This window comes from Dendropsophus ebraccatus, chromosome 5 (assembly GCF_027789765.1).
Source record: "Dendropsophus ebraccatus isolate aDenEbr1 chromosome 5, aDenEbr1.pat, whole genome shotgun sequence".
Lineage (NCBI taxonomy): Eukaryota > Metazoa > Chordata > Amphibia > Anura > Hylidae > Dendropsophus > Dendropsophus ebraccatus.
The window spans coordinates 153608563-153623870 of NC_091458.1; the positions used below are offsets into that span (position 1 = coordinate 153608563).

The 15308-nt window shown below is 42.2% G+C and overlaps 1 protein-coding gene across 1 annotated transcript in view; it reads right to left on the reverse strand.

Annotated features, from left to right (window-relative positions):
- Positions 1-15308, reverse strand: part of GRIK3 (glutamate ionotropic receptor kainate type subunit 3) — a 379534-nt gene that overhangs the window by 167319 nt on the left and 196907 nt on the right. The window contains exons 3-5 of the mRNA XM_069972662.1: positions 12828-13085; positions 11855-12036; positions 4111-4164 (exon numbers count right to left, since the gene is read on the reverse strand). Of these exons, the coding sequence (XP_069828763.1) occupies positions 4111-4164; positions 11855-12036; positions 12828-13085 (494 nt within the window). The remainder of the gene's footprint in view (positions 1-4110; positions 4165-11854; positions 12037-12827; positions 13086-15308) is intronic.

The following is a 15308-nucleotide window of genomic DNA, read 5'->3' on the forward strand; positions in this document are numbered from 1 at the left end:
TTCATAGCAGGTGGGGACCGGCTGCAATCAGCAGCCGGCACCTCACCGTTAATGACACACTGCAGCGATTGCGCTGCAGCATGACATTAACTCCTTAAACGCCTCAATCACGTTTAAGTGTAAGTGACAGGGGGAGCCCCCGTCACTTACCAATCAGGACGCGGGGGTCTCGATTGTTAAAGCAGACCGCCGGAGGTCTCTCACCGGCCTCCGTGTGGTCCAATGCAGGCTCAATGAGCAGAGCGCCAATAACACTGATCAATGCTATGCCTATGGCATAGAAGTTATCAGTGTAAAAATCCCCCAAGTCCCCCAAAGGGACTTAAAATGTGTAAAAAAAAAAGTTAAAAATCAATAACACAATACCCCAAAGCCCCTTCCCCAAGTCTAAATCCCCCCCTTTCCCGTTATACAAATAAAACATATAAAAATAAATAAATAAACATATAATATACCGTAGCGTGCGTACTTGTCCGATCTATTAAAATATTACAAGCGTCATTGCGAACGGCGTAGACGAAAAGAGTGAAAAAAGTGTGCGGATTACCGATTTTATTTTACACTATATATAAAAAAAAATAATAAAAAGTGATCAAAGCGTCTGATCTTCACAAATATGGTATTAATAAAAACTAGAGATCATGGCGGAAAAATGACATCTCATACAGCCTCATAGGTGAAAAAATAAAACTGTTATAAGCGTCACAATAGGCCCATTTTATTAATTTTTAATTGCCAAAAAAAAAGGATTTAATTAAAAATACAAATATAACATTAGAGAATCTGTGTAACCTGCATATGGTTGTGTTCGTGCTGACCTATAGAATAATAGTATCATGTCGCTTTTACCATATAGTGCATTACGTAGACACAGGAACCCCCCAAACGTTACCATATTGCATTCTTTTTTACGATTTCACCAATTTATATCTTCATAAATAATATATTTGGGATTCCGTCATACATGTTATGGTAAAATGAATGACGCCATTACAAAGTACAACTATTCCTGTAACAAATAAGCCCTTACATGGCCTGTAGATAGAAAACTGAAAGTGCTGGAGCTCTTAGAAGGGGAGGAGGGAAAAACGAAAGCACTAAGATCAAAATTTGCGCGGTCCACTGGGTCATTTTGGGCCTGGTCCTCAAAGGGTTAAACAATAAGCAAACAAATACAGACATATCTATGTATACATACATACATTAAGGCATAGATTATTTTAAAAGGTAAAATCTATCACCAGATGTATGCAGCCCTATCTGATGTCAGCATAAACAAGTCATTTTTTTTTTTTTTAGGTAAGTGTACTACTATTGATGTGTATGCTTAGTTGCACCGGATCCTTGTGTGCCGCCGCTGCCCATCAGTCACTGACTGACAGTTTTCTGTCTATAGCTATCAATCAGCTGTAGGTGGACAGAGGAAACGGCGGTGCACTAGGCTCACTGTGAACGCATAAACATCAATTTATAAGATGCGCTGGGTAAACCCACTGACAGAACATACGAATGAAATATAAGTAACCTTTTACTTTCAACTTATTGCACTAAATGGAAGCAACAAATGGAAGCAAACACTTCAGCGGGAAACTTACAGCAGGTTAGGAGAATGTAACCAGGTTCTTAGGGGACAGGGGACCCTGAGTTCTAATCTACTTCTCACATGAATAAAAATTAATATTTTATTAATTTGCTATTTAGGTACATGGTAAGTTGTGTCTGCAGTTGAAACCAGGGCTAGCTGGAGCAGTGATTTTCTATGGGCATCGGACTTATCTCTGCTCATTTGTATGATGAGCATGGAGAGGAGCGGTGGCGATCTCTTGTCGACGGGACTAGCATCAGGAACGGGACCAACAGGAGGGGGCTCTATCCAGGATGACAGGAACTAGTGCACTGCACTGCTTGCCACCTAACCAGGGCTGTGTCTACCATTAGGCACCCGTGGTACAGTGCCTAAGGTAACACGTTGCAGGGGGGCAGCACCAGGGAGCAGGGGGGAGGGAATCAACTTTTTATTTTTTTCTTATAATTTTTTTAGTCTCCCACCTTCCGCTGTGACTTGCCAGTAAATCTGGTGTCTTTTTGAGGGGGGGGGGATGCAGTTAAAAACCATGAAAAAGTGATTCAGACAATGTTTCTACATGCATGTGGCCGAAACCACGTTCCCCAAGATGGGGCATCTTCAGATTTAGTGCCTAGGTCAGCAGTAGCTGTTAATACGGCCTTGCACGTGACTCCATCGCTGATACACGTGCATGGTGTCATGTTATTGTCACAAGTGGCTGCGACCCCTCAGTCGTGTTTATTAACCCCTTAACGACATCGGGCGTAAATTTACGCCCTGATGCCGGTAAGGGAGTTCAGAGCGGGGCCCCGCGGCGGCCCCGCTCTGAACCGCGCCGGTCCCGGGTGCCGCGTGTAGCCCGGGACCGTAGGTATTAGCGGGCACGGTCCGATCGCCGTGCCCGCTAATACAGTAATCGGATGCAGCTGTCAAAGTTGACAGCTGCATCCGATTACCGGACGCAGCGTCATCCCTGGTGTCTAGTGGGGAGATCGCTCCTCCGAGATGTTGTCCCGGAGGAGCGATCTCCGTAAATGAAGCCGGCCGGGGACCGCTCCAAGATGGCGCCGTCCCCGACTCGGCACTCGTCTACTTCCGGCTGCAGCAGCCGGAAGTAAACGAGTGCCTATCTCATTGATCTCTGCAGCATATCTATGCTGCAGAGATCTCAATGAGAGATCAAAGCACTTATACTAGAAGTCCCCCAGGGGGGAATAACCCTAACCCCAGGGGGGAATAACCCTAACCCCAGGGGGGGAAAAACCCTAACCCCAGGGGGGCTTCTAGTATAAGTGTAAAAGTAAAAAAAAAAGTGTTGTTAATAGTAAAAAGCCCCCTCCCCTAATAAAAGTCTGAATCACCCCCCTTTTCCCAGGTTATTAATAAAAGTAAATAAATAAATAAATAAATAAATAAACATGTTTGCTATCGCCGCGTGCGTAATCGCCCTAACTATTAATTAATCACATTCCTGATCTCGCACAGTAAATGGCGTCAGCGCAAAAAAATCCCAAAGTGCAAAGTTGCGCATTTTTGGTTGCATCAAATCCAGAAAAATTGTAATAAAAAGCGATCAAAAAGTCGCATATGCGCAATCAAGGTACCGATAGAAAGAACACATCATGGTGCAAAAAATGACACCTCACACAGCCCCATAGACCAAAGGATAAAAGCGCTATAAGCCTGGGAATGGAGCGGTTTTAAGTGTTGTATATTTGTTGACAATGGTTTAAATTTTTTACAGGCCATCCGATACAATATAAGTTATACATGTTACATATCGTTTTAATCGTAACGACTTGAGGAACATATATAACAAGTCAGTTTTACCCCAGGGCGAATGGTGTAAAAACACATTTCCCCCAAATAAACAAAATGCGTTTTTTTTTTTCAATTTCACCACACTTTGAATTTTTTTCTGGTTTCGCAGTGTACTTTATGCAAAAATTCAGCCTGTCATTGCAAAGTACAATTAGTGCCGCAAAAAATAAGGGCTCATGTGGGTCTCTAGGTGGAAAAATGCAAGTGCTATGGCCTTTTATGCACAAGGAGGAAAAACCGAAAACGCAAAAATCGAAATTTGCTCTGTCCTTAAAGGGTTAAAGGGGTACTCCGGGCTGGGCAGTTTTTTTGTCTATGGCCGGGGAGGAGGTGGATGAGGGCAATGAAGTCCCCTTACCTCCACGGTTCCAGTGCCGTGTCCCGGATCGCTCCACTCCGGTCCGCGCTGCCTGGCCGCTCCGGGATCCCGCCTCTGCCACTGACTGGCTGAGCGGACTTGAAACATCACGTCTCAAGCCCGCATCAGTTACAAGGAAGCGGCCGGGCAGCGCGGTCCGGAGCGCACAACTCGGGACACGGCGCTGTAACTGGGGAGGAAAGGGGACATCATTGCTCTTATCCACCTCCTCCCCGGCCATACGCAAAAAAGCCCCCCAGCCCGGAGTACCCCTTTAAATACATAATTTCTGCGCACACAGATAATAATAGAGGAAACAGTGGATGAATGGACATTATAAGGAAATACAAATTTGCAGCCTTACCAGTGTGGTAAAGATATAATGATAATATTCCGTCATCATTCCCATCGCCATAGCCTGCAAAACAAGCATAAAAGTACAACGTGAGAAATCAATAATAGACATTGCTTTCAATTAGAAGTCATTGGTTAGAGTTATTGGTGACATGGAGAGACCACAGGAATGCCCCAGGAATGCTATATATAGGCCATAGTAAACAACACGTAGAAGAGGAACTAGAAAGATTCAGGCAATGTTCCCACATTGTCTTTTTTTCGCCGTTCTGTGGCCGTTTTTTTTGGATGGTCATAATTTTTTGGCAACAAAATGCAGCTGTTCCATCAGTTGTATAAAACGGCAGTGTTTAGGTGCCAAAATGATGGCTGTCCCAAAAAAACGTCCGCAGTCAAAAATGGTCACACACATAAAATCGGCATCTATCTCCTAATACTGATTACTGTAGGGGAGCTGGATCGTTGACAGACGTCCCTGCTATGCTACATAGTTTGTGTGACACTTTATACACTATACTAGGTATAACTAGAAACTAAGTACAATGGTGCCTTGGATTAAGAGCATAATCCGTTCCGGGACCATGCTTGTAGTCCAAATCTACTCTTAAACCAAAACAAATTTTCCCATAAAAAATCATAGAAATGCAGACAATTGGTTCCTCACCTCAAAAATAATGATTTATTGTTCTGAACAATATGTAGAACAGATGAAACAAACATTCAGAAACAGCAGAATATGTGATATTATAAGTTACTGTACAGTAATGGAGAGGATGGGAAACACAAGGGCGGACAGAGACTGCAGGGAGCATGAAGGAATGAGCAGGACAGATGTGGGCATATACATACAGCACTCCACAGTCCTGTCCCCTGATGTAAGCCCCAGCCTGAAGTGGATCTGCTATGATTTGGAAGGTGAGGGAGACTTCCTGGGTCAGAGTATAGTGCTGTAGACCCCGCTATGCAGACCATGCTCCTCCCCCACACCTCCTTCCACCCAGTACAAGGAGCTCTTACACCAAAGCAATGCTCTTAAACCAAGTCACAATTTTGAAAAACTGTGATCTCTTAAACCAAAACGCTCTTAAACCAAGGTACCACTGTACTGAGTAGTCAGTAAAAAGGCATACAGGTATTGTTGTCACTGGTATTTAAATTACAAATAAAAATTATTAGTTACATTAATTAAAATAATTTCTTATTTAAAAATAATAAAGAAGTTATACTTACCTGTCCCAGTTCCACCGCAGCTGCAGCAACCCCAACTCACGCTCAACCTTTTCCCTCCAGTTCCTGTGTCATCACATCCAGGCAGGAACTACCATCAAAGCCAGTCAGTGACTGCAGAGGTGTCCCGCCTCACTCACTGATTGGCTAAGAAGGCACTTCTGTGCCAGGGCATGATGTCACATGACCAGGAACTACAGGAGTTTGTGACCGTGTTGTTTCTTGTGTTGCGACACAAGAAAAAAAGTATAACTTCTTTATTATTTTTAAATAATAAATTATTTTAACTAATATAACTGCTCATTTTTATTTGTCACATGAAGTGTAACTCTCAATTAGTACAATCAATAGTACAAATAAATTTAGGACACTCTGTAATAGATTGCAAAAAAGTCTCTTTCTGTGCTCAAAAAGCAGTTTCCCTGCCCCCCACCCCCATTCTCCCCTCCTCATCTGTTCATTATCAGGCAAATCCATTATTATTATGGAAAAGCAAGTGAAGATGGGTTCTGCTGTGTCCATTATGTCCTATGGAGGGGGGAGGGGCCAAGGGAGATGAGTGAGCAGGAAGAAGAGACAAAAAGGTCAGCTGTTTGCAGACTGTCTGGGGACCTAAAACGCTAGTGCTTATCTAGGAACTTGCTGAGAGAAGATTGCAGGGTGTTGGGCTGTGCAGGACTGCTCCGTGCTCACTCACTCCTCTCAGCCCCTCCCCTCTCCATAGAGCATAATGGACACAGAAATTCAGCTTTTTCTGAAGTGAGGGGGGAGCTAGAAAAACAGCTTTTTGATTACATAAGGAAACTCTTGCTTAATAAAACCTATTACAGAGTTTTTTTTTAACTCCTTGTACTATAGATATTTACTAGGGAGTCGGGGAAAACATGGATACAGCTATAGCCATAGGTCTGCATTCAACTTCAGCAGCCATCGCTAGTCAAATGCCCCTCCCTTGGGTTCGTCCGGTTCGCTCAAAGTTTACTCGACTTTATTCTTAATATGTAATAATGGCACAAAAAAAATCAAATATCAAATGCCACACGTTCGGGTTCAGACGGACCCGAGCTCACTGAAAGTTTGCTCAATTCTTATTAAGAACAATAAAATGGCTGTAGAATATTGATAAACCCTTCTCAAAGGTAGTGACACAGTATGTGAGAAGGACAGCATACAGAGAAAGAATACAAAAAAAAATAAAAAATTAGAGAAAGCCAGTAATAATGTATACAGCTCCTATTTCATCTTGACATGAAACAATACACAGCGGGGAGGCCTATAAAATAGTAAAAACAGCAAAGAAACATGATAAAGTCATACAGCCCATATTACTATTACCTGCTTAGTAACTGGAAATAGGCCTTTTTATGGGGGTATTTAGGGGAATTATTGCAGCCAGCCATGTTAATACAGTAGGGTGAGCATTGTAACTACCAATGTCCACTGCCTGTAAGGAGCCTGTGTGCATTGTCCAAACAGTCTGCTTCCTAGGGACAAGATTGCTGCAAATGAGGCCCCCTGACCTGCCATGGGTGACTAATACATTAATATTATTATTACTAGGGATGAGAGAATTTACAGCGCTAGAGAAACAAAGCACTTCGCTATATTCGACTGCCGGCTGCCATCGAACTCTGTGCGGCTCCAATTTGCCTGGAAAAGCTGGATACAGTCCTGAGAAACTTTGGCACAGAGTTTTAAGGCAGAAAGCCTTGATGTAACTCTTCCCTAGTAAGTAAATTTGCTCATTCCTATTTATTACATAACTGTATAGTTGGAGTAATGTAAAATTATTGTTAAACTATTACTATAACTCTTAGTTTCTTTGAAACAAAGACCTAGCTTCATTTTTCAGGCCTTTTTGAAATAAGCTTGAAATATAAGCCCTTACGCCAATAGTAAGCCCTAGTTACAGTCAGCTAACCAGATCCCTGACCTGATCCCTGGGTGGCTGAGCACCATTAGCCAATCAGGGACAGACTTGTTATGCCCTGCCCCCACCTGCTCAATATAAGATGCAGGTGAGGCAGGAGTGGTAGGAAGATGCGCAGTAGGTGGCACTGGATATGGCAGAACAGATGGTATGTGTGCCAACTAGAGAGCGGGGAGGAAGGTATACAGTATGGGGGTTTTACTGCAGTTGTATACAATATGAGGGGGGGGGAACTACAGAGGGGGGTGTATACAGTATGGGTGGGGAACTACATAGAGGGATGGGAGCTATACAGTATGGGGGCCTTACTGCAGAGGGGGGATGTATCCATAATCCATTATGGGGAAATACTACAGAGGATGAAGGGAGCTTTACCGTATGGGGGCCTCACAGGGGACTTACAGTATAGGAGCCTAACAACAGAGGGACATACAGTATGACGGCTAACTACCATAAAGAATGGTGGTACTTCAGCGTAGGGGCATACTGTGTTTCTCTAAAAATAAGATCTACCCCTGAAAACAAGCCGCCCCCTTTTTTTTTTTAGAGAAACAAATTGTATATAAAAAAGTAAAAAAAAAAAAAAAAAAAACACTATCTGCAATTTTTTTTTCCAGATGTCTTTATTAGTGATGAGCAAATTCAGTTGGATCGAATAGCTATTCGATCGAATAGTGAGATATTCGAATATTCGAACATTCGATATTCGTACGAATATCCCGCGAATATTCGATAAGAGTTAAAATCCCCCAGCTTCCGGTTTCATCCTGCAAATGGTTAAATAGATTTTTGTCACTAATCGAATACTTGTTGCCATAGACTTTAATGGGATCGAATATTCGATTGAATATTCGCGGGATATTCGTACGAATATCGAATATTCGAATATCTCACTATTCGCTCATCACTAGTTTTTATTTATAATAGTAAGAAAGAATTTATACATTCAATTCTTCATTTATAACATTTGATGACATGTTCTGCCAGGTAGTAAAATAGTATATGTTTTCAAAATCTTGGTAATGAGTGATCAAGCTGAGAACCATGTGCATCACTTTTCTTCGCTGTTAAATATATAATATTTCATTTAATTAATTTATTTATTTTTAATTAATTTATAATAAGTTGTTACAAATTGAACTTTTTTGGCTTAATATTAGATAATAGATAATATTGTTCTGCTAAGAGAATTCACAGCAATTTGTTAAGGCAATTCCCCCAAAAAAACATAATGGCGGCGGAACATGCTGTCTGGAGCGTCACTGAGTGGGAGAAAGGAATTACCATAATCCCCAGCGCTGTCTAAACAGCTGCAGGCCTCTCTGTGATGTCAGCACCTCCCCCTCTATATAAGGAGGTTCGGTAACGGAGGCAGCAGGCTGTGTGTGGAGGGGAGAGCAGAATGGCAGCAGGCAGTTTCAGCAGAGCAGGGAGAGACTAACAGAGTCATATAAGGACAGAGAGGAGAGCAGGGAGAGACTAACAGAGCGATATAGGGACAAAGAGAAGAGGAGAGGATAGGAGAGCTGATTTACAAGTTGGGTTTCATTAGATTGGATGAGTGACTGGCTGACATTTTTTTTTTAATTGTGAGTTAACAATTTTTTAAACTTTTACAAGAACATGCTTTAACAAATTTCTCCTTCTGTCATAGTCCCAGTACTGTAGCTACTATAGTTTGGCTGTTTTATTGAAATTCATTATGATTCACAAATATTAACGAATTTGACATAAATTTGCGAAGTTCGCGGAATAAAAATAATCCAAAGCAGTGGACTTATAGAGGTCCTGTCACCTCCCAAAAAAGGGAAAAATAATAAATAACTATCAAGTTATATTTCAGTATATTTAAGTACATTATTTTATAACCAGCAATTATTGGTGATATACTCACATATACATTGCCTCATTATTTATAAAGTAATTCTGATCTTAGTGGTTTGCTTGTTATTCAATGTGTCCAGTCTCTTTTGTCAGCCCCCATGTAATGTCATATTTTTCTATTTTAGAGTAAAGGTACCATTAGGCCCGGGCTTAAGCACTGGAGGTGGGCAGCCCCACCCCCAGTGGGAGGTAACCCCCGCCCTTCTATGATAAGGCTCCATTGATTCTAATGGAGCCGAATCATAGAGGAGCGTGGGATTCCTCCCACTGCGGGTGGGTTGGCCCGCCTCCAGTGCTTTAACTCAGGCCTAATGGTACTTTCTCTTTAAAAGCAATCTGTCAGCCCGTTTACATGAGCTGCAAACATTGGCTGACAGATAATGGGGCAATAAAACAAATGTATGTTGTTGTTTTTTTTTTTTTAAACCTGTCTGCCTTTTCATAATTCATAAAATCAAGTTTCTGGGCTAGAGTCAAAGTGGTGGGGCTGAGCTGCTAGAGTGCCACAAAATAGACATTTGACTTTAGGGGTATGCTTTTAATAAGAGATGTACTTGGTTCAGCTTCCTTATGCCCAAACAGTGATATTAATGGTCAACTCATTAATTAAGTGCCATGGACATTGACCTCATTCTGGCTACGCTTCATGGGTGTTTGTCCACCTTACAATTAGACTCACTTAACAGACTAATGAAGTATTAGAGTCAAAGTGGGACAGCATTGACATGTTCACCGAAACACAAAATGGCCAGATTTGTAGACGACTGTGCTTTTACCATTGACGGAAATCCTGAATTGGCTAAAAAAAAAAAAAACATCTGGGGGGAATCATGTTTGCTTCCAAAACAATAGCCTCTGCTCTTTTGGTCAGCAGGCACTTTTGTAAAAAAAAATAATGATAGTAGGTAATGATTCAACATTGTAAGGTTAGCTTCAAAGCGACTCTATACCTACAATCCCCTCCAGGTGAGACAGTTATTGTCCTAAAAAAACATATTGTGGTAAATACTTGTAATCAAAGTATTTTAGGAGTAGTACCATACTATACATTTCTTTCTGTCCTAAAAAACAACTTTTAAACTTACTGTCCTGTGTAAAATTGGTGTGGCCTACTGCACCCATGCCCTACGCCTTCACTACCTATCCGTCCCTCCATGCCCCCCCTTCACCATTAGGAATACCCCAAGCAGGATTTCTCCTATTCATCACCTGTCTGAACACTGTACATATGCTGAATTGTTAAGGCACATGTGAAGTGTTCAGAAAAGTGATAAATAGGAGGAATCCTGCCTGGGGCGTTCCTAATGGTAAAGAGGGTGGGGAGGAGGGACGGAGTGGCGGTGCAGGCCTGGGCACAGACACTCTAGGCCACGCCAATGTCACACAGGGCTTCAAGTTTCAAAGTTGTTTTTTAGGACAATAACTGCATCACCTGCCGAACGGACCCCATAACAGATCTTGGATCAAAAGCAGCTATCTGAAGGTACAAGCGGTTTGGGTGGAGGGGTGTTAGATTATTGGCACAATATGGGCACAGAGTCGCTTAATAAAGATTCCGATCGTTCAGCATTTGACTGCACAAGATGGGTACACCCCAAAGGAGTCCAGTAAAATGTTGATGCAGCCTATCGCCAATGGCTGTATCCATGTTTTCCAGGACTCCCTAGGGCTGTATCAAACTTCTTCAGCCAGCGGTATTCAAATGACAAACAATCCAACTTGAGAATGCTCTAGCTGCACTCATCTTTAAGGCTATGTTCACACACCATGTATTTTTTGTTAAAGTATGGCCGTTGTTGCCGATTGGAACAACGGATGTTCTTAATACGAAAATATACGTTATCTTGCCTTCTACGGAATCCCGGCCGGAGCGTATACACATAGTATACGCTCCGGCCGGGATCTCTAGCGGCACCGTAGAAAACTGGCATGTCAGTTTTCTGCGGCCGCTATTCATTAAGTAGACTGAAAACCCTGTTAATGCACACTATGGAGCAAGTGGCTCAGGCCGCACGCTCCATAGCGTGCAGTGGGGAGTTCTGATGTGGGCGCGCTTGCGCTAGAGATCATCCGGGATGATTTTTAATGAGACCGGCCATTCCGTGACCTGGCTGCGTCATGGAACGTCTGGTCTCATACAACGTTTGAACATGGCCTAATAGCGTATGTTTTTGTATGTGAGTAGAGGTTCAAACTGCATTTCTAGAGTGCATATTAAGTAAGTTAATATTCCAAAAACTGCAATATTCAATGTAACTACTAATGTCCCATTAATATATTAGGCTATTAATATGTTTCCTTTCTTGTTAATGATACTTTCTTGAAGTATACTCCACATTGAACATGATGAGTTTAACATTGTGCATTGAAAACCTAGATAACTCGGCTAATGAAGGGGGAAAGCTGTAAAATAATGGAAAGGTTCATGAAGAAAACATGGCATTAAGGAAAAACAATTACCCAAGTCTCAGCCTGGAATATTGATTGAACATGCAGCAGGTAACAGGAAGGACAAAGATTAACACTTGCTAATGAATGACACTGAACATATGGAGCGATGTGATGAATCCCACTGGGCCATCGGTGTGAAAATTAATAAGCAGCAGTAGTGTTCAAGAGTAAATCAAAAACACTAGGGCCACGAGACTCTAATCATGGCTGGATTGCCGGGCAGAATACAGAGCCAATGAGTCACTTTTATTTTTGTACTCACCTGCCTGAGAATTTGTGCTGCCATGACATGACTGCAGTCGAAGATAATGCGGAATTCTCTTCCTCTCTTCATCTCTTTCAGAAGTGGTCGAGCATCCTCAGATTCTGGAGGGAGCTGTCGAATTTTTAAGCGGATGTTATATCTGGCAGGGGCCATAATAAGCTCTTGCAGACGGATGAGACCTATAAGAGCAATGAAGAATAACTATAAACTGGTAAAATGGCATGATTTAAACATTAATTGGTTATAATTTTATGCAGCTGAACCCTTTCATGACCTAGGGTCATTGATGCCTCAATGCCAAAGTCGTTTTAGGATACCAGCTTATGGGATCATAATGATCCCATAAGCTGATGTCCCTATGTCTGCCACCTCTCCTCTGTTCCCTGCCGCTGTTACAATCTTGTGACAGCGGCAGGGGAGAGAGGGGAGGGGGCAGAGCTCAAGGCCGCACGCTCGGCGAGCCCAAGCATTCCCTCCCTCCCCCTGCCGGCCTCTGTAGCCACAAAACCGGAAGCCTCAGGCTTCCGGTTTCCATGGCTATCATCAGGGCTCTGCGATCCCTTTGCAGAGCCCCGATGGACACCTGTAGAGGGAGAGTTCTCTGGAGCCCTATAGATGCTGCGGTCGTGGTGACCGCAGAATCTATAGGTTTAACTCTCAGCACCGGAGCACAGCTCCACTGCTGAAAGTTGCGGCAGGTCCCCGGCTAACACTGATAGTCGGAACCCGCCGCGGATGACACAGGCGCAGCTCCTGCGCCTGTGTCATCCTGGATTGTAAATTAACGTCACTGCAGCACCAGGCATAGTCTGTAGGCAGTGTGGGTTTCTGAGTGGGGATCGCAGGAATTGCAATTCACAACATTATGTTTGCAGTAATTATCAGTCCTGAGTGTGCAACAATAAAGTATAACAACAACAACATAATTCTTGTACAAACACAACCTGTTTTCATATTGTCATCCCCATACCTGTGCTGTCATCGTAAACCACGGTGGCTGATTTCCACTTTAAAAATTGTACGAGATCCAGAATTGCATGGCTCAGAGAGGCGTAATCTGGGTACAAGTTTACATAGAAGCTATCTCGGTTATCTAGAGGGTGATGCTTCCATCGGACTTGAATGTGAGGCACTTCCAGTGCGTTGCAAATAGACTGAACTGCGTTGGATGAAGAACTGTGTGATGGACCAAAAATGGCGACAACTCCAAGGGCCAACTGGTCACAAGCTGCAACAAAGAAGCAATGTTACCTTTAATGTAATTGATATAATTTGTGTATCATAAGAAATGTCTGCCTGGCCGTGGCTAACCCTCTATGACCCATGGATGCACTGTACATACTGCTTCCTTATAACAAAGTGCTCAAATGGTTTTCTCGTGGTAGTTTCCCTTCTCCCCCTTTTTATAAGAAACAGGCTACAGTAACACAGTTTAGATTTATTAACATGCCATATGTCTTCAGATTGTTCCAATAATTGAATTAGAAATTATTCTATAGCCACACTTTACACTATAAATAACTCTTTCACATCAAAAGCATAGACTTTTATGGGCAAAGTATTTGTCACCTGTCAAGGGATGAAATTTAAGGCTATGTTTACTCTACGTAAGTTTTGCAGAAATCACGAGCGTTGTTACAACGGCCGTGATTTCTGCAGAACTTATGTAGTGCTGGAGGGTGAGGGAATCCCAGGCAGAGTTTATACACATAGTATACACTCTGGCCGGGATCCACAGCGGCACCGTAGAAAACTGACATGTCAGTTTTCCGCGGCCGCTATTCAGTGTAAACCCTGTCAGTGCTCACTATCGAGCGAGCGGCTCCGGCCGCATGCTCCATTGTGTGCTGTGGACAGTTCTGATGCGGGCGCACACTAATGGGCCCCGCGTCAGAACTCAGCGGCTCTAAACATCATCCGGCCAGTACTGCAGTACCGGCTGGGATGATCTTTTCTGAGACCGGTCTCATACTACGTGTGACCATATCCTAAATAGTTCTTAAATGGTACTGTACCTGTCACAAAGTACACTGCAACTGGTCGGCGTGCAATCCATTTGCCGTCATAAGTTTGGATATCGATGGAGGTGACCACAGTCAGTAATACACTCAGAATGTGGGTCCTATACAGTACGGGAGATGTTGTCTCCATGGTTCCCCAACGTACGACGGCAAATGGATTGCACACTGATCAGTTCCTAATGGTGAGTTTACACAGAGAGTTCTGACAGAATTTTTGAAGCCAAATCCAGGAACAGCTTATAAACAGGTCATAAAGGAAAAACTCTTTTTAAATCCATTCCTGGCTTTGGCTACGAAAATCTGTCAGATAAATCTCTGTGTAAACGTACCATAAGAACTTGACCAGCAATCCATCTACAAGCTTGCTCACTGACTGATTTGATATTTTCTGCAGCTGTTCAAATAATCTTCTTTTATGTTTGTACATTTTTTTTTATATATCCCCTCCCTTCTATATATACACCTACGTCTCTGTCTGTATTGACCTATATAATGCTTATACCATTAGTTTACTAGAGTTTTTCCATCTCAATTTATTGGTCTTGTAAAAAAAAAAAAAAATAGTTGCACTCTAACATGTTTTCAGTGGTTAAATATCTACTTCTTGAATAACTTCTGCTTCAGATTTGTTGGTGCCCAAAAGTCACATAAAGTAAATATAGATTGAGTAGATACTACAGTATATTGAGTGTATTCTACAATTTACAATTATAGCTCCTGTAATATACCAAGGATATACCAACGCCTATCTAGACTACATATATCATTTACTTTAAGTCCGTAAAGGACAATTTTAGCCAGTGTAAGAGAAAGATCAATTTTTATTGGTTTAGCTTTGGCCACAATAGTCAACAGGCTTATAAATTGTCCAATAAATGGCCGGACAAAAAGGTAATAACTTGACCATTGAGCACAACCTGGTTACACATAATCCTCAAAATAAATCAACGACGATGTCTGCATGACCAAATTATGACCCACAACACAAATCAGAAACAAAGTGCAGCTGTTATAGCCTGGTAGGATTTTATGGTTGAGATTAATCACCGGCTGCACTTTGTGGGTATTGTGGAAACCTCCTTTGAATATGTAATAATTTCACTCCATGCACGATAGATGAGATGTACATAGATATATGGGTAACATGGCATGTGATAATGTGCTGTATACTGCAGGTTTCTTTTTAGAAATATCAGTTCCATTCAAGTGCAGTGACCCAGTACAGTCCCTGCTGCCAAAGAGTTAATGGTTGTGGTCTTATAGCAATGTGACCTGGTATTATTCTAATGTATATTGCTATATGAGTCTGCATATGTAAATACTGTAACTTTATCCTTTGTTACCATTTAAAGGAGAAATCCGGCAACAATTTTTACTAAAGTATTGTATTACCCCCCACAAGTTATACAAATCCCCAATATACAGTTATT